This window comes from Anoplopoma fimbria, chromosome 21 (assembly GCF_027596085.1).
Source record: "Anoplopoma fimbria isolate UVic2021 breed Golden Eagle Sablefish chromosome 21, Afim_UVic_2022, whole genome shotgun sequence".
Lineage (NCBI taxonomy): Eukaryota > Metazoa > Chordata > Actinopteri > Perciformes > Anoplopomatidae > Anoplopoma > Anoplopoma fimbria.
In genome coordinates, this window is record NC_072469.1 from 996,096 (window position 1) to 1,023,838 (window position 27,743).

The following is a 27,743-nucleotide window of genomic DNA, read 5'->3' on the forward strand; positions in this document are numbered from 1 at the left end:
CACCCAAACATAGGCAGACTTTCTCTCTTCGGGCTTCAACTTAAATCTTTCCCTCTGTTCCTTTGACATGAAACATACCGTAAGCAGCAGACTAATATATTAGAAAGATGGAGAGAAATGTTGCTAATAGACCAAACCTTTATTAAGATGAACAGATGGCCAGCTGTTGGCTGGCTACTTAGCTTGCTAATTCCACCGTGCTTTTATGAAACACTCATTACAGAAAATGATCCAAACAAAGTTGTTACTTACCTGTTGATAGCAGTGTGCTTCCCTACGCTGGGACAAGAGTGTGTGCAGGAATTATCTAAGTTGTTTAATTTTACTCATTTAGCGGCTGGCTAGTTAGCTAGCTAGCTTGCGATTTCTGTCATGCTTCCATGGTAACGTCACACTGGTTACAGAAAATGAGCGCAACAGCGGCAGCGCTGACACTAGCTAGCTAACTAGCCATTGCTGGATGGATGGACAGTATTGCTAGTTAGCTGACTAGCCAACTCTGGAGATGGATAAGATAGCTCTTGAAATAGACAAGCTAGCTAGCTAACGAGAGCTCCCGTCTGCCAGCAGCGTAGAGTTGGTTTAATATGGTCCTGTTGATTAATGGTAACTTTCTAAAAGATTTCAGAGAAACGCTTATATTTTCAGCCATTCTAGAAAAAACAAGCCAACAAAAGTTGCTAGCCAGCGTTAACACATCATTCTGTTAACTAACATAAAAGGGTCTATTAAGGGGTTTAGATAATGTGGATAAACTGCTGGAGTTTAACCATCATCTACGTCTCTATTTTCAGCTGCCAGATGTTTTTTTATTTTCTTCTCACTTGAACAGAAGCAAATATAAGTCTTCATGTGAGTTATTTTAGTTTGTTTTGTTCTCTTTATACAAGCGTATATCCACAGTATCTACAGATTGTTTTATGTTTATAGTTTTACTGCTGCTCGGATTAAGAAAGAAAACTGAAGATCAATCCTGGAAACTCCAGTCTGTGATTTATAGACCGTGAACTCTCTGTCACCCTGTCTCCTGGTCTTTTGGATTAATGTCTGCAATCTTCACGCTGACTGCAGAAGGCCGTGAGGGCAAACGGAAAGAGACGAGGCAAGAATACAGAAACAGTTAGAGGCCAGCTGATGAACATAGTGGAGCATTTAGCAGCTACAGAGGTGGTGGAGACCAAAAACAAGCTAAAAGAGATAGAATATTGGAGTAACATTCATCAGATGACACAAACACAAAGACTCCTGATGACGTTGTTTTTAATTGATGGATATGTAAAATAAGAAACTGCTTACTAACACATTTGTATGAACATATTTTATAGAAAGTTTAAGTCAAGGCTAACATTCATTAGCTAGTTATTACTAGCTGCTATAAAGCCGAGCAGTCTTTGCATTGATTAAGTTTTATTTAAGCCATAGATTGGTCGCCAAGGACTTATGAAACTTCCCCACTGATTGCTAACTTCTAGAAATTAGTTTTTAGTTTTTTAAGTTTTCTGAAAATGTATGTTTAAATATGCAAACGGGGCATTATCTAATCAATATAATATGTAAACAGTAATGTGTATATTTGATGAAGCCATGTTCAAAATTCTTGTTTTATCTTGTTGACATATTAGAGTCAAAGGTTTTTAGAGATGGAATTTTTGATATTACATTACATTACATTACAGTCATTTAGCAGCTTTTATCCAAAGCGACTTACAGGAAGTATCTCTTTGTATCTCTATATAAATCTCCCAAAAATCCAATTTCCTTCATGTTTTAGTAATAAATGTTGTATAAATCAGGCTGTGAATGATATATGAACAAACCCCTCTGTAGAAACCTTCAGAATATAGAGAGGAATGAAGCTGTAAAGTTTGGTGTATGTAAGAGCTACTGAAGTGGAGATTTCTGGATCAGAGTCTGAGAAAAAACTCATTTAGAGAAAACGTCCTTTAAAGATAATGTTTAGTTAAATTACATACATGTTGAAGACTCTACAGGTGAATAGGGTAAAAAAAATAACTAATAGATATCAACATGAAACTTCACCAGTTGATTACTGACATTAATACAATTTATTTTTTGTATAACAAGTTATCTGAAATGTTATGTTAAAATATGCAAATTAAGCATTATCTAATGGTAACTTTTGGTGAATTAAGGAGAAATCTACAGACGCAAAAAGATTTGTAAAATAAATGTTTTCTTTCCCCTAGTCTAAACGAAGACGTGTTATGGAAGAAAAATAGACCAACATTTCTAAATGAAACAGTTCTTTAAACCCACACAGGTCTATGGCCTTATGGGATATGGTGTTCGTTAAAGAACACCATCCTAAACAAAAGTTAGGATTAACATTATTAGATGTTCTTTTAAGTTACCCACGGTACCTAAACATCTCCGGTCGTTGTTGTTGAATTCTTCCGCCCTCTAGTGGCCAAACTTCCCTAAAAACAGTTTTAATTACTGTAACAGCATTCATCATTTATCACCTGGACACCACATACACACCAGTGCACTGAACACATCAAGCTCCACATCGAGCGGCCTCAGCAGCGACGGCCGTTCTTTATGTTTGCACAACTTTATTGGCATTTTTACAAATAGGGCAATTACCGACATGCCCTGGGCCTCTGAGCTGTTTTTATTGGAGTGTTTACCATGTATGGCACAGGACCGAGGGCTGGGGGGGGGACAGAAGTAAGAAAAGGAAAGTGAGATAAATGGGGTGAGAGCTTTTAATTTGGCGAGACTCTGTGAAGCTGCATGTGGGAACTGAACCTTAGTGAGACTTACCTTGCTGCCGTGGTAACGGGGTAAAGAGGGGGAGGGAGGGGGGGGGGGGGGGGGGGGGTACAGTAGCATGTGAATGTAAGAAAGGGGTGAGGAGAGGGTGAAGGGAGGAGAGAGGGGGAGTCTCTCCAGTGTGAGAGGAGGGACGCCAAAAGGAGCCTCCTTCGTTCTTGCTGAAGACGCACACACACACACACACACACAACACACACACAACACACACACACACACACACACAACACACACAAACACACACACACAAACACACACACACACACACACACACACACACACACACACACACAACACACACACACACACACATGCACGCACACACACACACAACACACACACACACACAAACACACATGCACGCACACACACACACAACACACAAACACGCACACACACACACACACACACACACACACACACACACACACACACACACACACACACACACACACACACACACACACACACACACACATTGGTAGGGAAAGAAAACGCTGGGTGTGCAGCAGACTGGAGGGAGGAAAGAAGAGGAATGGGGCTGAACGAACAAGCCTGAGCACACACACACTCTCTCTCACACACACACACACACACACACACACACACACACACACACACACACACACACACACACACACACACACACACAGTTCCTTTGCCAGGCAGTGAGACGTAGAGCGAGCGAGGCAGCAGCAGCTTGAGGAGAAACCAGAGCTGCAGAAACACCAGACGTCTGCTGGAGCCGCCGGGCTGCCTGACAGTCCCGAATCAGGGTTACACAGGACCCTGACAGTCTGGAATGAGGGTTTATTGGACCTTTGAGACAGTCTCATGGTGGAGGAGTCTTCATTTTCTCCCAGAGCATCTTCACGGACGGAGACCTGCTCCTCCAGCTGCTTGGACTTCTTGATCAAACCAGACCTGGGGAGGACCTGCAGACAGCAGCACTCAGCTGCGTCATGTTTTTAACGCTCTGCAGACCTGCACACAATCTTTATTTAACAAGGTTTCACAGAGTCAAGTGTTTAAACTAATGTAACCAAAGGACCCACAAGTTGCAGGATTACAAACTGTTTTTTTGTCCACAATGGAAGAAGAGAAGTTCAGTAATCAATTGAGTTGATTTTATCGCTTTAAAGTCAAAAAGGAGAAGTTATCTGGATCTGGACACCTGCTCACAGTTCTTCACTTCTTTTCAGGAGCGGTCGTGGAGTTTTTTGGGGGGATATTAAATCATCATCTCAAGTAAAAAGAAGGGGTCATTAGAACATCATTTCTGAAGAAAACCTCTGTTTAATCCTGTTTTATTTTGAAAAGGAAGAAGTTTGGATTTAAGGATCTGAGAGACACAATGCATCTACTCACAGACTGTCGGCAGCCTGAAAGTGTTTTTTTAGGGAGTTTGTTGTGTGTATTACTACTTCAGAGGCAAATCAAGTAGCTTTCAAATCTAAGCTGAAGAACCTGAAGGAGAACTAGTAAACCCCTTTAGGGTTTTACTTTTAGTCAAATAGTTTACATTTCAGAGATGCTGCTGCATCTCGAGGACCGTCTGCAGTAAACCTGTGAGGAGATAAAAGGTGACACTGACCAGGTTCCTGCAGGATTTGTCTGGTGGCTGCAGAGACCGGCTTCACTTCGAGGACGCGGTGAGTGAAACAAGCGGCCTGCTGGTCCGCTCGCTAGGAGGAGATCCGGAGGGTTGATTGTGGGGGTTTTGGCACCTGTTGCATCTGAGCGGCCGACGGCAGCTACTGTCTGATGTGACTCTTAAACCTGGTGGAAAATCACAGCAAGCATAACTAGGACTTTATTCTTCATCATTCAGCTGATAGTAAAAACCGACAGCATGTAGAAAAAAGTCATTTTAAAGTAAAACCAGACGACTGACACAAATTAGAATCTAAGCTCTGAGAGACACATTTAATAAGAATGATGAGGAAATGATCTGGCAGGTCACAGAAACGTTGATACGTTCTGTAAGATGTTTAACGGACACATTTATATAAAAACTTGTTGAAAGTGTGAAGCATTAAAAGAGGAAGATCGTTTAACATTTTGAAGCAGATAATCAAATTATTTTATCACTTATGGTGGAGGTCTGAACTCTCCATAATATTAAATCTTGTAATATATATATATCTGCTCGTATCTCCTGCAGCGTTATTGAACTTCTTTCTGGTTGTGTTGACGACCCTGTGAGCCCGTTAGCTCACAAACATACCTTCATTCACTCAAACACATTGTTCCCTATGAGCACCATGGCTCTCATATGAAGATAAAGCTGCACTGATGGCTGATATGTGGTTCTATCTCCTGGGAGCCGAGGCCTCTCTCCACGACCTTCTGCTGGGTTTCTCTCCTTTAGGACTATAAGAGCTGGTTTTGTTCATCTGGATCTCTGAAGAGCAACACAAGGCTGCTCGTGTTTTTTCCAGTTGGTGGTTTGGACGCTGCAGAGAGAGGAACCACAGAACATCAGGAAACCGTAATGAGGGCTAAATAACGGGACAGCAGAGTTTCTGGATGTGTCTGCCAAAGTCTTTACAGCGTTACAGAAAGACCCCTCGCTGTGCTTCCTTCAGATTTAGACCAGAGGACAGATATGAAAGCAGACTGACGAGCTCTCTCTGTGAGAAACGGACTCTTCAAATCCAGGAGATAATTAACTTTTTAACTAGAACATCAGAGCAGAAACCAGTTTTATTAGTTCGGTTTCCTCTTTTCAACACTAAGACGAGGCGTGAAAGAGACCATCAGATATCAGAGAGTTTCAAAGTGAACTCAATATGATTTCACAACTTTGAAGCTCGAAAAAAATCATGAAAGCAAAACTTTGATCAGCAAAGTTTCTCTGAGACTTAATTTCTGTTCTTCTTTGGGGAGTTTTTGATTATTATGTTTCCATCTGAGTAAAGATCTAAAACACTGACATCAGTTCTCTCTCTCTCTCTCTCTCTCTCCACACAGATCTTTTTCCACTGTTCTCAGATCAGTGTTTTTTTTATCAAGGAAACTTTTCTGCATCTCTTTTTTTCGCCCATTAAGGAACTCTTCTCCGAAATAAAAAGGACGTTTTCCAGCATCGCAGAGCCCCCCTCTTGATTTTTCTAAAACCAAGACTTTCTTCTGTCGCAAGTTTCTCGTTTGTTCCCTGTAAATAATTTCAGGGACATTTTTTGTCCGAGCTTGAAGACGAGACGACCGCAGAGGCTACAGACGCCACGAGGAGACGTGAGGACGACATCGCAGGGACGTCTGCTGCCAGTGTGTGAGAGTGCATGAGAGAGTGTGTGTGTGTGTGTGTGTGTGTGTGTGTGTGTGTGTGTGTGTGTGTGTGTGTGTGTGTGCAGCTTCATGCATGCTCATGTGTCCGTGTGTCCAGATGCCAAACTGCCACACATCACGGCGGCGGTTCTTTCCTGTTGCTCAACACTCGATGACTCGCTGTGAGGAAATAAATGAAGCAGTCGGACATGAGAAGACCAAGTGTCAGTGAGAAGAATCTGAATTTCCAAATATTTCTGGTGAAGCTGGAGGTCGCCTCGCTCTGATTGGATGATTACAGGCTGCTTTCTTCTGCAGAGTTTTGTCTTTGAGCGTTTCTGTGTCTCCAGGACGGATCATACTTCTGAGTTCGACCGGACTCTTCCAGGAGAGACGGGCCTCGATGAAGTCGATGTTTTTCATTAAACACAAATTCTTGAAGTTTGGATTCAACCTTAACTGACTGCAGAGCATCATGGGAGATACGGCGGCACGATGAAAACCTGGTTCCTCACTGGTGCAGGAAGATGCAATTAACACAAACGCCCTCTTTCTAAATTGAAAATCACCAAATGATCATGAGAGAAAAGAACGTTTGAATCCTAAACTCATTTCATAAGCGCCCAGAAGTATTTATGTGCCGTCCTACGTTGGATTATTTAGCTTTTTCCAGACAAATAATAAACTCCTTCAGGCTATAGATTTGTTTTTTTTTGAGCGAACATTATAAACATCCAGAATCTGGATCTCTAGTTGGACTGCTTTATAAAAACACTCTCCGGTAACGGCTCAGACGACCCCCCCGGTGCAGACATGCTCCCTGGAGGACTGGTGTCGGGTGGAGCGGGCCGCGGCGGCGGGCGGTGCCTGCTCCGGTGGCTGGGCCTCAGGCTGTGGTCCCGACGGGGGACCCTGCTCTTCGCTCTGCTCTGGTTCGGATCCTGGCTCTTCCTCAACGGCCTGGTTCTGGTCCACAGGAGCATCCTGTCCGACTACTGCACCGACGACAAGAGCAAGAGGATCCTGCAGAGACTGGTGAGTCCGACCCGCTGCAGTACTGCGTGAAGGTGATGCATGGAGACAAACACACAGACTTCTTCTTCTTCTGGAGAGTTTGTTCACTTTTACACCTGTAGACATTTTATTGTTTCATCCTTGACTTTTAATAATTCAAAGTAAAGGTTCTCTTTGTCCCAGAGGTTCTTGATCTGATCAGACGTACATTTCTCTGGATCTGCATAATCTGTGGAAGAAGTAATCAGACGCAGCAGCTTTTCTCAGAGAACTAGAGTCCAACACGGGGTTAATGACGCGTTGTTAACGGAGACACAAGCACAGCTTCCTTTCATTTTCATTAACGGAAGCCCAAAGCACCAAAAGTGACCGTCTAATACAACATAAGTGCTTTGTGAGTTATGTTTCTAGGGAAAAGAATGTTTTGTTGGTGTGGATTTGATGTGTTTTGCTTTTATTTATTTTTATTCATAAGTTGTGTTGTTTAATTATTCTAGATGATTATTTAGGTTAGATTTTGGGATGGCTTTTTCTTTTGGTAGTTATTTAGTTGAATTATTGTTGTTGTTTGATAAACTTGGTTTGTTCGTTTGTTTATGAATTTGGTATCACTGTGGTTATAAATATGAGTCGGCAGGAACAGGACCTCTCGTTGGCTTCTTTTGTTTTGCTCAATAAATCATCAGAAACACAGAATTTCTTATCAACACTCTTTTGTCTGCTTCGACCACACACCCACAGTGCGTCAGTGGCCCTTTGATTTATGATTTCTTTGTTTGGATATTTCGGATTAATGGCCTCAACATGTGCTGTTGATGCGTTTAGTTTTAATTCAATTACATTTTTAAGCCAGACTATTGTGTTTTTCACCAAGTAGTTTTGCAGACTGTAATCTGGGACGAAACACGTCTATTTGAGAATCTTGTGGAGTTGTTTGGAAACGCAACGTTGATGTTGAACTAAACTAGAAAGAAGTTTGAGTTTGTTTACTCAATATCTAACTGAATGATTTATGATTGATACAGATGTGAATCTAATGGTCTTTGTGTGCAACTACATCACTGTTACAGGTTGATGAGTTTATGTGTGTGTGTGTGTGTGTGTGTGTGTGTGTGTGTGTGTGTGTGTGTGTGTGTGTGTGTGTGTGTGTGTGTGTGTGTGTGTGTGTGTGTGTGTTGTGTGTGTTACACATCGTTTTGCTGTTTATTGAAACTGGATTATTGGAGGAAATATTCTGTCTTCTTGAAGTTGAAAGAGTTTTTGTTTGAAAGTTTCTCTTCCTTTCGACAGTGAATCAGTTTCTTTTGGAAAAGAGTTTAAACTTTAATGACAACAAAAGCTTTTTCATACCGATAACAAAGAGCAGAAAAGATAAATGATAAAAATAACTCATGTGTTTGCTTCTTTTTTTCTAACTGCTCGTTTTTAGTCATTGAGTTTACGTTAAATGAATTTTACAGATAATTTACATCGGTCACTAAATCAGTTTTAACATTGAGTTCCTGTTCTTGGCTGTAGATATCAGAGAAATGTGATCTTTTCAACATCAAAGCTAGTCAATGAGACGTGACAGTCAGTTATCTGACATCAAAGTGTCCTTGAATGCATCACCAACTACACAAGACTTGTCTCTGTAGATCTGCTGCAGGTTTAAAGTCAATGCAGGCTGATGTTCTTTGTGAACAGAAGGAAGGAGATCAGAAACTGATGATGAAGATTTGTAAAACAGTCTGCAGGAATGTGAGATACGTTCTCCAGCGTGTTTACGGTCCGGAGGTCAAACTGCGTCTCTCGTCTGTCTCTGTCGTTCATCAGTCAGACGTTTACAGTGAACGGCCAGAGGTCAAGAGCTTTTAATGGCCTGCTGTCTTATCTCCTGGTGCACTCTGGGTAAAAACACTGATAACAAGACTCTTTCTTTCTGGTCCGTCACAAACACGTTTACGTCTCTCTCTCTCTCTCTCTCTCATCTTTCCTCTTTGGTTCTCTCGTCTAACTTATCTCTTTCTGTCTCTACATTTCCTTCCATCGCCAGTCTTTTCTTTGCTTTGTGTCTTTCTCATTTGTCTCTAACTAAATATTCCTCTGTTTGGTTTTTAGTTGACACATAATCTCTCTCATAGTGCTGCAGTGGAGGATGATTAGAGCTGGGTCGCCCCATCATGGATTCATTAAAGCTAGGATTGGTTCTAATCACAGTTTAGCAAAACTAGTTTTTAAATGATTAAATCCAGATTTAAATGTAGCTCTGTTACGCAATTTGAAAATAATCTTCAGACCAAAATGGATGATTATACACAATGAAAACAAACATATCAATATTATATTCCAATCTGACTATAGATCACCCTGAATGCTACATACCTTTCCTTTAAGAGGACTTGTAGAATTTGCAGCAATTGATCTTGTATCGGTGTCGGGTTCTGAAAAGTGAAGTCAAAGCTTCCTGTGTTAAAGCTGCATTCTCTCTCCTGTCCACCAGGGGGCGACTCCTCTGGTTGTATAGAAGTCTATGAGAAAATGACTCTACTTCTCTCTTGATTTATTCCCTCAGTAAACATTGTAAACATGAGTTTATGGTCTCAATCTCTAGTTTCAAGTGAAGACAAACTAAGATGGCGACAGGTGATCCTCCGTCACACAGCTCCCTCTGGAGTGTCAAACCGGTGGAATTCACCTTTAAGTCTGGAAACATTCTCTCCTCTTTTTTTACCCTCTGAACAAACAATGGGGACATTTCAGTGTGGTGATGAAGAATGGAAATATACAAACACTGTTGTTGTTGTTGTTGTTGTTGTGAGAGTAACCGTTTAATCAGAGAGAAGAACATTTCCCATCACACAGGCTGTGATGTCACTCCCTCCCTCCTGATATTAACCCTCTTACGGATCCAAAGTGGAAACTGATGAAATCCTAAATAAACACAGAGATCCAGAGTCAACAAACAGACGAGCGCTGCAGTTGTGCTCCATCCATCTCGTTGTTTGAAAAGAGGACGGCTCCAGTAACATGCAGACTGAGACCGACGAGACGTTTCGTGTTTCCAGAAGCTCATTTAGCTCTGGAGGCCGCAGTAATGAAGCACAGATGCATGAAAAACCGCTGCACGGATCAGCTTTCTGCAAATCTGCTCTAAAGACGAAGAGCTTTGCAAACAAAAGCTCCACGTTGTGTTCGCTGACTGACAGCTAATCCTGCCGTCGCTGCCCGTCCAGGCTTGTGTTAACTGCTCCAGGTGTTGTCGTTAGCTGAGCATAGCTTCCTGTTGGATCATCCCTTCTGCTGTCAAACCTCTCAGCCTGCCTTTGAAGCTCCAGCTTAAACAGCTCTCCAGTTCTTAAATGCTGAGGTTGAGTGAGAGGTTAGGAGATAAACCATGTGGAGACATTTGAGGTGAGAAGCTCCAGTAGAGTGAAGAAGGAAACGAGGCAGCTTGGCCTGGGCTTTAATGAGCTCTCATTAAGGATCATTAGCTTCACTCTGCGTGCATATCGTGGACCAACATCTCTGATTGGAGCAGCATGCTGAACGAGAGGAGCTAACCTGAGCTTTGGATCACATCTAGTGCTGCTGCCAACCCTCTAATGATGCATTCACTGCTTCCAGAACTTCACTGAACCCTTTTTCACCCCAGTGGGAAAAATAAACCGGCCAATCAGATCTTTGTCATCTTCCTACGTCTAGCTTCCTACGTGGATAAACAAATAAATACATAAATAAATAAATAGAGCTGCAGGAATGAGACCTGAAACCAGGTATGAATCCTGTTCCCTCGTCTGGAAGTCAACGTGTGTCATTGTAAGAAATAATGTCTGTGTTCAACACAAGCTGAAGAGATTTTAACGTTTAGTTCTCTGATATAACATATGTCAGTAAATGCCCCTCTGGTGAATTTAGAAGCTTTTACGTGTCTCTAAAAAAGTGTTTAAATGAGATGATGAAATTTGTGAAGATATCTTGATGAACAAAACCTGTAAGAATCATAAACGTCTGTTTGACACGACTTCCTGTTTGGTCTACTGAAACACGTCCTCCATAAATGTGAAGTCATCAGGTTCTTCTTTTCAACAAGTCCTTCAAACTGTTTTGTGCCTTCAACACTCGATACCAAATAACTACTTCTTTAAGAAACTATCTTGGTTTTTGTTGAAATAAGCTCTTAGTTGAGGTCAGGTCATCATCACCATGGTAACAAGTATAACAAAAATAGAGTTGCAGGGGGCTGTATTCTGGTTCTGGAAGTAAAACTACTAAACATTTTTTTCTCATAGAAAGTGTAACGACACTCACAGCTGGAGAACTTCTGCCTCTTGGATCGACATGAAACTCTCCTGGTTAAGTCATCAGAGCCAAATATGAAGAACTCTGTGAGCGCTCTGGTTCTTTCATTAGAGAGCCGAGCCGTGAAGGCCAGGACTGTAAGGCAGACTTTAACTGAAGCTGCATTTTGGCTTTAAAACGTCCAATCAAGATTCACTCGTTTACAGCGTGTGGAAGCTAAAGATAATGGCGTTAAGAAAACATAAGAGGCTGCTTAGATCAAATCACTTTTATTTATTATTTTCACCTTTTCGCCCGACGGACAACCGTCCCATCGACTCCATGATGGAGGTTAAAGTCACTGCTTCACTGTGGCAGCTGTAGTCGTGCAAATAAAGTACATTTACTCAAATAGTGTACTTAAAGGACAACGTTGAGGTACTTGTACTTTCCATTTTATGCTACTTTATACTTTTACGCCACTAAATACATTTTTAAGCTTTATTGACTTTACAGATTCAGATCATTAAAACAAATGATCAACTAATAAATTATGTATTAATACAGATTAAACTACCAGCAGTACATAAAGTTATTAAAATGAGCTCCACCTTTAAATGAAGAAGATATTAGTGCATCAATAAATATAAAAAAAATAATAAAATAGTTTATTCTGCATAATGAGTACTTTTACTTTTGGTACTTTAAGTATATTTTGATGCTGCTAATTTGTACTTTTACTTTCATTTTAAGAGAGTATTTGTACACTGTGGTATCAGTACTTTTAGTGACGCAAAAGTGGGCGGGGCTAATGCATCACTCATTGCTGATTGGTTGAAAATCATTTGGATTTTATTGTGGAAGACGAGTGATTATAACGTCAGGTTTCTGTTGATTAGTTTATGAATCTGATAGAAAGCTGCTATGCAGATGCTGAGAATCTATTCTTTGGATTGTAGTTATGGATGCTGGAATAAGTTTGAATGAAACGATCATTCCATCAGTTCCTTTAATAACAGTTCTGGATTAGAGATCAGAGCGACTCTCTGTTCAGACGTTGTGCAGGACGGTGATGTCATGGGACGGAGACAAAAATACACTCTTGGGAAACTCATTCATCTCAGAAACATGAACTGTGAGCGGACAGCTGCTCCACACGAGATCTCAGGAGGAAAGAAAAACGTCTTATTTTGGGCCGAGAAGTCCAGAATTCGTTTTATTGCCTGAATGAAACTTTTCTAAAATAAAAGAGTTCCCACTGCTGTAATGGACAACTTTTAATTTCAGTTTAAATATACATTATGATCACAAACACACCGTCCTTCACTCCAATTATTCATCCGTCCTGCTGCAGGATAAACTACTAAAAGTTCTCTCTGTTAGGAAACGTATGAAAGAGAGTTTTCTCGGCCCTGATGTCAATAATACAACATTAAACAGAGTCATATTATTATTAATAATTCTCTGTCATGTCTGTATTCTGCATATGTCTCCTTCATGTCAGGTTTCTGAGAGAAAGACATTGATCAGAAAAACTAGACAGGAGCTTAAATAACTGCTTGATTTAAAATGTAATGAGAAAAGAAAAGCACCACAATTGTAAATAAGGAACTCTTAATGCATTAAAACCTTAATTATTAATGATATTCATTCATGAGCAGATGGATTACTGAACGGAGATACCAGGAACAAAACCAGGGGCACAAAGTGTCGGGAGTCCCTGGGACTCCAATATACAAAATGACACAGGAAGAGACTTCAAAGAGACACAAAAAGACTACAAAGAGACACAAAAAGACTACAAAGAAGCAGAAAACAACTAAAGAGAGACACAACATCACTACAAAAAGACCAAAATGACTGTAAAGACACACGAAGAGACAAAAAACTATAAAGAGATACAAAACAGCTGCAAAGAGCAACAAAGAGACTCACAACGACTATGAAAAGGGGAAAACACAAAAACACTTCAAAGACACACAAAACAACCCCAAAAAGATTCTAAATGACAACAAAGAGACACAAAATGACTACAAAAAAGCAGAAAACTATAAAAAGAGACAACAAACCAACCACAAAATCACTACAAAGTGACCAAAACAACCACAGAAAGAGACAAAACAATACAACAAAGAGACACAAAACAACTACAAAGAGACTAAAAATGACCACAAACAGACACCAAACAACCAGACACAAACAAAAGTCTCTTCAGACACATCTGATGTGACAGATGTCTCTCCTGAGGACACAGTGAATGAATCCACTTCTTCCAGTCTGCGCTCATAAACTCTGTTGTGTGGAGCCGTCAGGGTGCTGCTCCTGATGTTCAGGTCTTCAGTCTCTCGTAAACTGAGGTGTGTGTACGTCTCTGTTACTCACTGACTTCAGATAAATCATGTGGTCTGAGCTGCTCGGCACACATGCTTTCTGTATGTTTGTAGCCGTCCTCTGACTATTTATGGTCTCACCCTGTCCCTACTTGTCTCTGGCATTCCTCTGCCTATTTATGGCCTGGTGCTTTTTTAATGTTGCTTTACAGGGACATATGTGAGAGAACGGTAGGTTTATGTAGAGCTCAGCTTATCAGGCATCTAACGTGGTGCATTCATGACCCTGTAAAACTCTGAGCTGTTATGTGCATGCGTGGGAACTGTCTTCTGTCTACGGCTCTTTGTGCAACAAGAACTCGTCCATTGACAAATAAACGTCAACGTAAAAGGGGCAGGAACTAACTTCTATCAACCTCTGAATCTGAACATTTATACAACGTTTCCCCAGAGTCTCTTTATGGACTGTGTTACCACAGACCGTCTATAAGTCGTCATGACGTCTCTCTTTGGTTTGTGGATGTTTTGAAGCCTTGAATTCAGTGTTTTTGGACGTTTTTTTGCAACCAGTGAACAGGAAGTGACCATATATGGACTGAGGAGGAGTGAGGTAGAGACGCAGTATACATCTCTTGAAGACTTGAAACTAGAGATTGAGACCATAAACTCATGTTTACAATGTTTACTGAGGGAATAAATCAAGAGAGAAGTAGAGTCATTTTCTCATAGACTTCTATACAACCAGAGGAGTCGCCCCCTGGTGGACACAGAGAGAATGCAACTTTAACACATGAAGCTTTGAAGAACCGGAAGTTGTCTCCTTTTTGTGATATCCATTAAATAATGAACAATTTTTGAAACATGGCTGCACACACATGAACTTGCATAATAGTGTTTAAGAGATGTTTGTGTGCTTGTTTCTTTTATACTTGTTTTTACATAACTAGTCTTATTATTCATTATCTTATTGATGCATGTAGTCTGGTGACCCCCCACAGACTGAACACACCTGTGATGAGCCTTTAAACTGATCTATTGTAATATTAATATATATCTGTAAGAACTAAAAACACTAGAATCTCATTTATTATATTTATTTTAAAGCAGTGTGAACGGTGAGAGAGAAAGTCCCTCCATTACCTTCATAACTCCGGTTGGAGGTCTGTGGAGGTCCCGACCCTCAAAACAAACACGCTGACATTTGACATGAGGTGGCGCCGAACAGCGTGGCGGCGTCTCTGTCCCCTCCGGCAGGAAGACTTCACCTTCGTCTCTGAGGGAAGAAACAAACACCACGTTTAGCAGCTGAAGGTCGACTGAGTGAAACGAAAAGGCTTCAGGTGTTTAAGTCAAAGTCTTCTGACTGAGAGAGAGAACACACAACGCTGTAATTTAACCGGGTTAATGTACACTTTTATACCTATTGACCTTTGATAATAAAAAAGGCTTGATAGAAGATTAGTTAGAGCATTTTGCCGTCAGGGTCCAAAATGATGCCGAGACAAAAGACAAAAGAAGATACAAATAAATAAATGCCAGATTTCAGCAGATTTCACCTGTATGTTGCTGCATTCAGTCACAGGAGACATTATTATTATTATGATCCAACAGGCCTCAGCCTCCGTGTCTGAAAAGCTAAGCCAATGCTTCCTGTGTTAAAGCTGCATTCTCTCTGTGTCCACCAGGGGGCGACTCCTCTGGTTGTATAGAAGTCTATGAGAAAATGACTCTACTTCTCTCTTGATTTATTCCCTCAGTAAACATTGTAAACATGAGTTTATGGTCTCAATCTCTAGTTTCAAGTCTTCTTCAATACAGCATGATGTTCATTTAGTAAATGATGCTCCATTTAGAGTCAAACAGACCATAAAGCAGGGGATGCTTTAGGGCGGGGCTACACACTGATTGACAGGTCCACACCAGAGACGTATACGGCGTCTCTACGTCACTCCTCCTCACTCCATATATGGTCACTTCCTGTTCACTGGTTGCAAAAAAACGAGATGGCGACGACCAAAATACCAAACACAAGGCTTCACAGAACAAGTTTAAGACCATAACTCAAGAATTCATAAATTATGACAATTTCACACAAATGTGATTCCATGTTGGTCAGACATGGATGTAAACTGACACTTGACTGGTTGTCGGAGGCAAACGACAAAGAGGTGGTTATTCTAGTTTTTAAAATGAAATGTGAATTAAAAGCCTTTAAATGGCGCTGTTTGTAAAAGGTCTGCTTCCATCCTCTGGTGTTTAACTTCAGTGATGAGATGAAGAAAATATGTATTTCTTCTCTTTCAGATGTTGATTTTCGTAGATTTATAGTTTTTGCAGCAGCACAGTGTCTTCAGTTGTGTCAGAACACTTAAAGATCAGACATTAAGACCGGAGCTTTGTAAACAGACGGATATCGGAGTACTTTAACTCACCGTACTGGTTTGATGTACTGGTCCTCCACTAGAGGCTGATGGATGGACGAGCTGCTCCGTCACTGACTCTGTGTGCAGACGTTGATTCAACCAGACTGTGAGACTAATGCTGAATGAAGCTCAGACTGATCCTGGATCAGTGTTCTCCATTCAGCAGATTTACAGATTGGATTTCTGTCAGAGGAGAAAGAAAAGTTTTCCAGAGATGAATGAAGTGTTTTCTGCAGAAAGACGTGAATGTTGAGTTTGATGAACGAGTCCAAGAAGGTTTTTCTAAACATGGAGGTAGTAAAACATTTTATAGTTTCATTTCCTGAGATGCATAAACACATATATCCATGACAAAGAAATGGAAAAATAAATAATAATAATAATAATAATAATAATAATAATAAAATAATAGATAATAATAATAATAATTAAATAAATAAAACATAAATAGATTTTTTATTTTTGTTTTTAAAGATCAGTGGGAACCAGAATTTACTTTAACAATCCAACACATCTTCCTTTATTCTAGTCACACTGGCATTCTTTTTAATTAAAGCTGTACACAGTATTAACTGTAACCGTGATATGACCTTGTGTGAATGCTTTAGATTCAGGTTTCAGGTTGATTTCTTTAGAAAAGAAGTGAAACCAACGTCCGCCTGCAGGAAACAAAGTCCATGTAGGAAGAGATGAGGAAAGTTGATGCATTAAAAAGGAAAATAGAGACACGAGTGCTGCAGCTGAATCCCTGAACGTTGCTCCTCATTAAATCAGTGAAACAAACTGATCATCAGTCCGTTCACACATCCAGGAGAAACAGCTGAGATGTCCTCACGAAGCTAGAAGAGCATCAGTAGACGAGATGTTCACAACTGGGTTTATATCATCACAACACATTTCTCCTCCAAAGAGACGAGCAGATGGGAGAGTGTGATGATGGAGAGACTTTAATCGCCAATGAACAGTTATATAATTATGATTCAGCTCATCACATCGTTTCCTAAAGACCTGATCTACACACTGAAACGAGTGGAAACCAACGGTAGCAAGAGTTCGTAACAGAGTTAATAAAAGCAGTGTACTTTAAGTATTCTTGTAACCCGATACAGTCCCGAGGAGAGAGACATCATGTTTAAAGAACTCCTTTAGAGAAGTTAACTGAGGTTAAACAGGCGTTTTAATCATCAAACGTCACGATGAGGCCGATGAAGCCTCAGAAACACGAGTCAGGAGCCGATAAGGCCGGAGAGGAGAGGACGCTGCTCTAGTTAAACATATGAAACCATGAAGTAGTCTTAAATCCTCTAATATGTCAGTATATTGATGTATATTCTATATATATTATGAACAACATGAATGTCTGCATTTTCACAAAACAGCTAAAAATGCTAAATTCATCTCGGATCACATTTTGTCTTAAAGAAAACGTGAGTTAATCCATTTACAATAAATCAAATAAAACTCAGTGTTGGTAGAAGTATTCAGAGTCCAGAGTTCCCGTTGACCGGACCGGTCTTTGACCGGAAAAAATGAGGAGGACCGAAAATTCCAAATGTCTCCGGTCAGAATGACCGATTGGAAATAAGGCCCCGTCCACGCGGAGCCGAAACGTTCTATCCGGTTTCGTTTTATGCGGAATATTCAAGGCGCTGGTTCTCCACAGAAAAAGCGCAAATGTGCGCATGCGCGCATGCTGTATGCGCGCATCAACCCTGCGCACATACAGCATCAGAAACGCTTTATACGAACATTCAGTCACGAGGAGATTCAACCTTTTAAATTAAATACTTTTGAATGTGTTAATTTGAATTGTGTTTAAATATGCTACAGTGGTCATTTGTTTAGCCAATTCATGTAAAAAATGAGGGTTTTGATTGTGCGTAGCCTGTGTGATAAAATAAATAAGTTGTTACATTTCGTGCACACGCTCAAATTGATCTATAGACTACCGTATGTTTATGAACAGCCAAGCGCGAAGCGAGATGCCATCCCAATGATGACAGCCCTCCGCAGTTACGGGGGCTTGCATTTTTCATCGGCCTGCGAGATGCTCATAAGAGATTACGCGGAAATCTTCCCAGAGTGGGTCAAACTGGCAAATAGCCTGTGTTATCCCCGTCTCCAGTGTGCCAGCGGAGAGAGGCTTCTCCCTGCAGAACCGCATAAAGAAGGAAGAGTCACAATTATGCATTACTAGATACAACTTTAATTCAGCAATGTGCCAAATATCGAAAGAAGTAAAATATCGATTTTATTTATTTTATGCTTAGGCCTAGTTCAAAAATTCAGTTTCTTATCCACTTTAAAAAAATGCGTAATTATTTTCATTAAGTTGCATTTTATGTTCAGTTTGTTTTACTGTAGGTATACTTTGTATTGTTTTACATTATTTATGCCTTGCCTTGCAATAGACCTAAATAATTTTTGTTCGTCTGCACTTTAAAATGCAATGTTTAATTGTTCTGTCACCTGCCAACCTTTAATTAAAAACACCAGGCTATAAATCGACATGCCTTGATGATATTATTCTTTATATAGCCTGCCTATCAATTTTTTTAAGTGCAATAAACACGGACATTATATGGACCGATTTTTTTCCAATTTGACCGGTAAAATTAAACCTTCCCGGTCATATGACCGGCACCAATTTCTTCTAGCGGAAACACTGATTCAGACCCTTTACTGCAGTACAAGTACTAATACAACAATGTGAAAATACTAGTTTAAGTCCTGCATTCAAAAACTTACTGCAAAAAAGTATATCAATTAAAGTAAAAGTATAGCTTGATTCGTAAAATGTTTTTGAATTAATATATCTGCTGCATCAATATGTATATTGCATTGTAACTCATTTAAATCCTGTTGGCTGGTTTAATCTACATCAATGCATCATAATCCTACATTATTATTAATAATATTTAATAATAATAATTCATATTTTTAAAAGGATAAACAGCCTGTTTTTAGCTTTGTGACGATGCATTTTCAGCCGACTGCAGAAAAATGAGCAATCTGTGGTCTCCTGACTTCTGCTGATTGTTGCCTAGCAACAACAGAAAGCCAGACAGAGAGCACACTTTCTGCCAAAGTTAAATATTTCTTTAAATATAGAGACACAGCTCAGTTTGGCAGAAACATCAGCAGAGACGGATCTATGGAGGCCCAGAGGGTCCAATATTATGTTTGACTTTACTTTTGATTTGTTTGGAATAAGTCAGCAGACCCATGACGGTGTAATAGGGCCATAATGGGAAAAATATAAGTATATGAAGAATGAAAAATGCTGAATTTAATGTGTTGTGGTCCATTAAGAAAAAAAAGATTCTCATAAATTAGTGTGTTTCTTCTCGTAAATTCATAAATTAACATCTTTATAATCTCATAGGATAGGATCCTTTTTTAATACATTTGAATTTTTTTCTTGTAAATTATTAACTTTAATCTCAGACAATTTCTGATTATTTTCTCTTGTAAATTTAGTATTTTACAATTTCATAGAATATTTTATTTGTACATTTTTTTAACTTTTATTAGTAATTTTACGAGTTTTTTTCCCTCCGGCTCCGTAATTTATTGTTTTTTTTACCTACGATGTTTTAACAGACCGGGCCGACTATTGATATCTTTAACTAAAGCAGTGCATCATATTTTATAAGCTAATTGTTTGTTTTTTAATTAAAACAACATTGTTTTAAAAAGTAGAAGATTCAATTATTGGACTAAACTACAGAAACAACTTCAGTAAAGTGAAGCCAAAACTTTAAATTGGATTTAATTAGATGCACTTTGTCAGTTTTCCCCTCCGCTCAAAGAGAAAGCGTTATCAGTAGAAACCAAATGCGGTCATGGATTCTTGATGTGTATTCAGCCACGGAGAGAAGAAGAGAACAGAAGGTCAGAGACTCAGATAAGAAGAGAACTGAGACAGATGAGAGAGATGAGAGCGGCATACCAACGAGGAGGCCTGCAGGGTCACAACAAAGCCTCCGCACCGCGTCAACAAGGCCGCTCTGCTATTCTCTCTGAAGAACCACCGCTGACCCCGAAACAGTTTCTAACCGAGGCCGGCACAGAGCTGCAGCTCCGCCTCTGAACAGAGAACATCTACACCAACGAGGTCTTTAATCTGCAGCGCCTCATTAAAGAGTGAGGGTTCTGAATCAAAGAGGTTTTGAGGATATAGTGGATCTCAGGTCAGCTGCTGATGAGCTGTGAGTTTGCTCTGGTTATTTCATAGATGTTATGGATTCTGGATCTCTGTCCAGTATCTTTGTTGTGTGATTTGACTGTCTGCTGTCGTCCAGATGAACAGAACTCTGGAGCGTTGTCTCCTCTGTGTGCGGTTCTTTTGGGTTCTCAAACTCTGGTCCAGGACCAAACAAACACTCTCTGTTCTGCTGTCATGTCAACATGTTTTTCTATCAGAGGTGTGGCTCCAGTCACATGACTCGTTAACACATCACGCTCTCCTCAGAATCAGCCTTTTGTCTGCACGCTGTGGATACAACAGGCGTGTGTGTGTGTGTGTGTGAGTGAGTGAGTGAGTGTGTGTGTGTGTGTGTGTGTGTGTGTGTGTGTGAGTGTGTGTGTGTGTGTGTGTGTGTGTGTGTGTGTGTGTGTGTGTGTGTGTGTGTGTGTGTGTGTGTGTGTGTGTGTGTGTGTGTGTGTGAGTGTGTGTGTGTGTGTGTGTGTGTGTGTGTGTGTGTGTGTGTGTGTGTGTGTGTGTGTGTGTGTGTGTGAGTGTGTGTGTGAGGATGAATGGTAGTTTTTTGACAGGATTTTAAAGCCCGCGGCCAAAACACACGACTCAGCACAAAGCTGCTTCAGCTCTCTAATTACATCATTGTGTCAAACTATTATACGGCTCATGAAATATTTACCTTCAGGACGCTAAAACCTCAACCTGCAGCTGCTCTGTGGGAGGTCGTCTGAAGCGCTCCATGTCTTCCTCCTGAACCAGTAAAACCATAAACTAGAACCATCATCACTTCGGCCTTCGGTTCATTTGCAGACACCAGAAACTTTGAATTTCATTTTGAAAGGTCTTGGTGTCGATGCATTCAGGGACAATCTGACAACCTGAAACTCAACACTAGCTACAGTATGAAGCAGATAAAAGAAAATCTGATTCAGGAAAAAATAAGTCTCCCCCTATATTCAGCTGTAGATATTGGAGTAAATGCATTAAAGGTGTTTTTAATAAAACAATTTAATTAAAAAAACATATATATATATTTTATATATTTTTTCAAATCTTAAAAACTTCATGCACCAGTGGACATCAGTCAGACTGTGATGTATTTTTAGATCTATCCTTTTATTTCCTAAAATCTTTCTGGAGAACTTCAGACACCCAGTCTTTAAAGTTAGTGCATATATAAATATATATAAATATCTATGTGGGTTTTAATCTATCATTTACCTGTTTGTATAAAAAAGATTTAGATATCGTATATTCAAAAACTGTATACTATGAAGAATACCAGTAGTACTTCTTTTTCAGAGCTCAGAGAACCAACGATGATCGCCTCTTGTTGGAAAATATCAAAGTGAAAGTAAAAGTTTAACACAAACAAACTGCTGATGTTGGGAACTTCTTTTAACAAGCGGGTAGTTTCCAGAACAGTCAATACTTTCAGCTACTCAACAATCAATAATATTAAAAAACACAAGAAGAGATGACTTAGTGCAGAATTCTACATGTTGTTAACTCCTCACAGTTAACCTAGTAGTTCTTGAAATAAATATTTAATTGACTGTTTTATACTCACTAACTCTTTGAGTCCCTCTCAGACATTTTGAGTCCTTAATAAACACTTTACGTAAATCCACATTTCTGCAGATTTTCCCTGAAGGAATTACCCACAATTCATAGCAATGTGACGTTAAACACGGGGGTTACCAGTGGAAGAAAGAGACGTAAAATAAAGGTAAACAAAGAGAGGAGATTAAAGATGGAACATAAAAACACATGAAATCAGAGGAATGGAAGCAGAGATCATATTACACAGATCCATTCATCAAACATTTCATTTTATTATTGAAGCTGTTTTGAAAAAAAAAAAAAAAAAAAGTAAATAGATTATTTTAAATCAACATCTTGTGAGGAAAGAACCTGGAAGACGTTCAGATCAGGGAGTAAAAAATATGAAAATATAAACCAACAGTTGTGCATCATATATGTTGACGTTGCCATGGTAACATGATATGTTTGTATTTACAACATTTCAACCCTTTACAGTTTCTCACACTTAAACCGTCTACCAGGTGACAGGTCGGTCCCTGAGGGTTCAGGGTCAAAGGTCGTAGTGGGGACACTGGGATCGGGCCGATGAGAATAAATCCCTGTAAGGAAGCCTGGAGGGACAATTAAGGGATTCAACTCTATTTAGTTTGGGAGGACAGAGGGAGAAAAAACCCCGGAGGAGATCTGGAGCTCTCTACTTTTCTAGAAAGCAATGAACCAAAAGCAGCTGCTGACAGAGAGAGAGAGAGAGAGAGAGAGAGAGTGTTTCTTTAATCTCTATTTTTATGTGATTTAATATGAAGTGGAGCCTGCAGGGAGACATGGCAGCTGATAAGTGTGTGTGTGTGTGTGTGTGTGTGTGTGTGTGTGTGTGTGTGTGTGTGTGTGTGTGTGTGTGTGTGTGTGTGTGTGTGTGTGTGTTTCACTGCAGGCTGGTTAGATCTTCTGGCTTTCTGAACATTCTGAACAGAGGGAGGAGTTTGTACCTTCGGGTGTGATAAGCGTCCTGACTCTCAGCGTCTCTGAGTCTCAACACGCCGTTTGTCTTCAGGTGTTCTGAGGCTGTTAGATTCATCGAGTCTGGAGAAGGTCGTTAAAAAATACAACAAAAAGATGCAATTACATGCAATTGTTTTTATCACATATATCACAATATCTGGATCAATAACTATGTTTATAGTCCCTCTGCCTTTTAGGATAATTAAATCCAAAAGTTATGGACATAGTAATATTTCGTCAATGTATTAACCCTCACATGACCGACTCTGCAATCTCACAATCATCGTGAGTTGAGAAGTTATAAACATTGGTATAGTTTCCGTCTCTGAACGCAGCATTCGTTTTTATTAAGTAATGAGTCCAAGAGGAAGACATCCCATAATGCTTCAACTGTGTGAGCAGAAGGAAATTGTAGGATTTTTTTTTTTTTTGCAGATAGATTCATTTATCTATAATGATTTTTATCATCTTTTATTTTATTGAAAAAAATAATTCATTAAGATTTTATTATATTTTTATAATCTTTTATTTTATGTAATAAAAAAAAATCATGAAGAATTATGTCATTTTTAAAGAATTTAGATTTTCTTTTATATCAATTTATTTCAAAATATATTTTATAATATTTTATTTATATATATATTTTTTTTTTAACTGGAATTTTATGAATGAAATGCCCCCTGAGTAAACGATTAGTCAATTGATCGATCAATGACCTGCAACTGTTTTTATGATTGCTAATAATTTCTGCAAAAATACAAAATTTTTCTTTGTTTCTACCTTTTCAGTTGGGAGGATTTGCTGCCTTTTTTCTGTTGAATATGACTTTAAACTGAATATATTCAGCTTTTAGACTGATGGTCTACTTGTAAAATACTTTAAAAAGGTTGTTGCTAAAGTACAGAAGTTACGTGACAAATAAATCAAACATTCTGGTTTCACATGAGCAACAAACATCAGTCTACTGTCTGAAAGATCGGTTTGTGTTTGACTCGTCCACCTCCATCCACTGTTTTGTGTCTTTATACTTCCTGGTTCATGATTATATTGATTACATTGAAATAGATTTGATCAGTAAATCAAAGTGTCACCTGCTCGTCGTGGAGGAGAACTGTGTTCATCAGCAGCGAAACAGTGATGTGAGTCTGTGAGATCAGCAGACACTTCCAGTGAACCGACCCCGAGGTCGACTGCTCCACCCACGCTGTGTGTGTGTGTGTGTGTGTGTGTGTGTTTGTGTTAGTGTGTGTGTGTGTTAGTGTGTGTGTGTGTGTGTGTGTGTGTGTGTGTGTGTGTGTGTGTGTGTGTGTGTGTTAGTGTGTGTGTGTGTGTGTGTGTGTGTGTGTGTGTGTGTGTTAGTGTGTGTGAATACCAGCCATTCAGCCCACACCTCGTCCGTCCCACTGGCTGTAAAAATCACACTATTGTTCTGAGCACAACAGGAACTCTGCTGAGAGTTGATCTACGCGGCGGGCTCGTGGGACACTGTACGTTACTGCACTCGACCTCTGACCTCCTGTCAGCCGTGATAAATCTGTCGCCTGTTTAAGAGCAGCTTCTCACTCCACAGACTAGAGGGTTGCAGAGTGTTGCTCGACGGCACTTCAGCAGCTCTTAGGTCCTAGAAACAAAAATATATATATAAATAAATATATAAATTATATATATATATATATAATTTATATATTTATTTATCAAAATAAACATTCCTGTCTATCTTCCATGAAGAGGAAACTCTGTTGTCTCTGCAGTCAAAAATATTGAAATGTAGACAACAAAACTACTTAGTTAGGTTTAGACAACTAAACTACTTAGTTATGTTAAGACAACTAAACTACTTAGTTAGGTTCAGACAACTAAACTACTTAGTTAGGTTTAGACAACTAAACTACTTAGTTATGTTAAGACAACTAAACTACTTAGTTAGATTAAGACAACTAAACTACTTAGTTAGGTTTAGGAAAAGATCGTTGTTTGGGTTAAAATAACTACAGAACTGCCGTTACTGAAGTACAGAAGTTAAATGACCAATAAATCTGACGTATGAAGTGGACTAATAATCAAACTACTAAAAGACAACATGAAACCACAGAAGTAATATTGACCTCCTGGTCTTCTGTCTTTTCTCCGTCTACATACAGCAGCTACATTTCAGGAGTGAATTTCCAAAACTCAAAACTTATCCAGCCTCTAAAAGTTATTTCATTAACTGAAGCTGAACTTTAAAACACAGCATCCGTTTCTTTTAATTAGAAGAGAATGCTCCTCTAGAGCAGAGCTGAACTTCCAGAGAAAATCGATCCAGAAGTTTTTAGAAAACCTCCAGACAGAATGTGTCTCTGCTGCTCGCTGAGCTCGGTTCACTCAGGAATGTCATTAAGGCCTTTTAATGTTCCTCGTGTGTTCAGGCTTTTACGTTATGGAATGTAATGCCGAGACAAACAACAAAGACGTCCTTTCTCTGTGAACCGGCTCGGCTTTCACTCTAGAAAAACTCACGTCATTCACTCAATTTAAAGTATCAGTACATCACAGTACAAACAACATAAATACTGCATTCACATTATACCGAAGTTAAAGAAGGAGAAGCTGTTATCAGCTGTAAAAGTACTCTGGTTTCATTTCAAATGAAGACCGGAATAAACAAGGGAGGACAAACGAGAGGAGGCAACAAAGGAAAGACAATATAATAAAGAAAGGAAGTAGGAGGAAATTAAAGAAAAATGAAAAAAGAAAGGAAGAAGTAAAGACGGAATTACTGAAAAATAAAACATGGAAAGAGACAAAAAATAAATGAAACGGGGGAGAGAAGGAACTTAGGAAGACTACAAGAAAAAAGAAAAGAACAAAAAAGGGAAAGAAATGAAAGGGAGGAAGACAAGGAAGAAGGAAAGGGGACATGGGGAAATAACAAATGAGAGGTGAAACAAAAGAGGAAAGGAAAGGAAAGAAGAGGAAGACATTTGAAAGAAAAGCTGAAGGAAAAGAAGAAAACAGAAGTATAAAATAGAAACGAAAGAATAAGGAATTAGGAAATAATAAAGAAATAGAACAAACAAATACAGCAAAGAAATAAGGAAAGAGGTAAAGAGAAGGAATGTAGGAAGAGAGGAAACAGAAAAAGGAAAGAAAGGAAAGAACAAAATCTGTGAAGACAGAAATGTGAAGTGAGGAAAAGTAGAAGAGATGAAAGGAGACACAAACAAGAAATAGGAAGTAGGAATGACAGATGTAAAGAAGTAAAGGGAAGTAGGAAGGAACTAAAAAAGGAAACGAGAGGAAGGAAGGAAAGACCGCAGGAAGAACTAGACAAAGATTTGGAAGAACTGATAGAAAACATGGAAAAGATAGAAAAGAAGGGAAGGACAGAGATAAAGAAATTAAAAGAGAAACAATAGAGGAGTAGGAAGAAATAAAAAAAGAAAGACGAAAAGAAGAAAACAGAAAGAAAGCAAAGAAGGACGGAAACAGAAGGAAACATTAGGAAACATGAGGACAAGTAAAAGTCTCCAGCATGGAAATAAAAACCAGACCCGACTGGATCTCATCTGTTTCTGTTCTCAGCTCAAATAAACACATCAGCTGACGGACTCTTTAGGATCCATGTTGTTCATCATCACTGTGTTTCCTCTGAGAGCTGAAGCTTCTTAATAAAACAGGCAAACCAGAGACACACTGAGACAAACACCTGCTGCGTCTCAAACCAGCAGCTGGACATAAACGCTTCATTAACGCGTCATAACGGGTCATAACGGGTCGACGACACCGGGACACACAACGGACAAACCATACATTCATTCATCTCTAGTTAGATGTATTTTCTCTTCTGTCAAACAGTTTTCAAATGTTCGATGAGGTAAACCGGGAACATTTGCGATTCGACTCTTTGCAGATGATGTGGTTCTGTTGGCTCCTTCAGAATGTGAACTTCAGCAGCACTGGGGCGGTTTGTAGAGTGATCGGTAAGAAAGGCAGTACCTCCATGTCTGAGGCCATGGTTCTAGTAAAACGGTGGATTGCACCTTGTAAGTGAGTCACTGGCCCAAGAGAGGGAGTTCAGGTATGTCGCGGTCTTGATCACCAGTGAGCGTGAGATGGACAGGCGGTACGGTGCAGCTCTCAATTTACCAGTCCATCTACGCTCAGACCCTCATCTATGGTCACAAGCTTTGGGTAGTGACTGAAAGAATGAGATCGCGGATACAAGAGGGAAACATGAGCTTCCTTTGTAGGGTGTCTTAAAGCTTGTTTGCTACATTGATCCATCTTTGTGGATCATTGTAGCAAACAGAGCAAATTATAGTAAATTAATTTCCAAAACTGAGGTTCATTCAAGACAAACTTTGATGCTTTTTAACCGTCTCTCTGTCTCTGCAGCGTTGCAGAACAACAGGATGAAGTTTTGTCGGCGGGTAAACAGGGAGGTTCAGGCAGGGAACGTGAGCATCATGAGCTAGCGTTAGCACGTCTATGCTTCGCTAGCTACTGAAGTCTGTTTCACACCCTTTAAACATGAAGACCATGTGGAACCTTTTAAAAGCTTATACACATAAAATACATCACACACACACACACACACACACACACACACACACACACACACGCACACACAGCAGTAGGTGAGGAGGCGGTGGGGTCGAGGACGGAGGAAGCAGCTGCAGAAAGTGATGTGACGCAAGACGGATGAAATCCAGGGAATTAGAGCGGATGTGTGTGGAGGCTGCAGAGCTCACAATAAAGAGTTGTGAGCTGGAATAAAGAGTCAGCAGTCCAGGAGGACTAGTCTTTAAAAAACAAAGAATGGACACTCAAAATAGAAGTTGTGTGTTGAGTGTTTCGAGCAGGTTCTCAAAGATTAAAATCACAATCATCCGTTTGAAATGTTTCAGTTTAGAGCAGAGAGAT

General features: G+C 39.7%; 1 protein-coding gene across 1 annotated transcript in view; it reads left to right on the forward strand.

Moving 5' to 3' along the window:
- The first annotated feature begins 4,175 nt into the window (after positions 1–4,175).
- The window catches only part of dipk1c (divergent protein kinase domain 1C), a 36,634-nt gene continuing 13,066 nt past the window's right edge, over positions 4,176–27,743 (forward strand). Inside the window, exons 1-2 of the mRNA XM_054623090.1 lie at positions 4,176–4,448; positions 5,770–7,101. Of these exons, the coding sequence (XP_054479065.1) occupies positions 6,880–7,101 (222 nt within the window). The 5' untranslated portion in view covers positions 4,176–4,448; positions 5,770–6,879. The remainder of the gene's footprint in view (positions 4,449–5,769; positions 7,102–27,743) is intronic.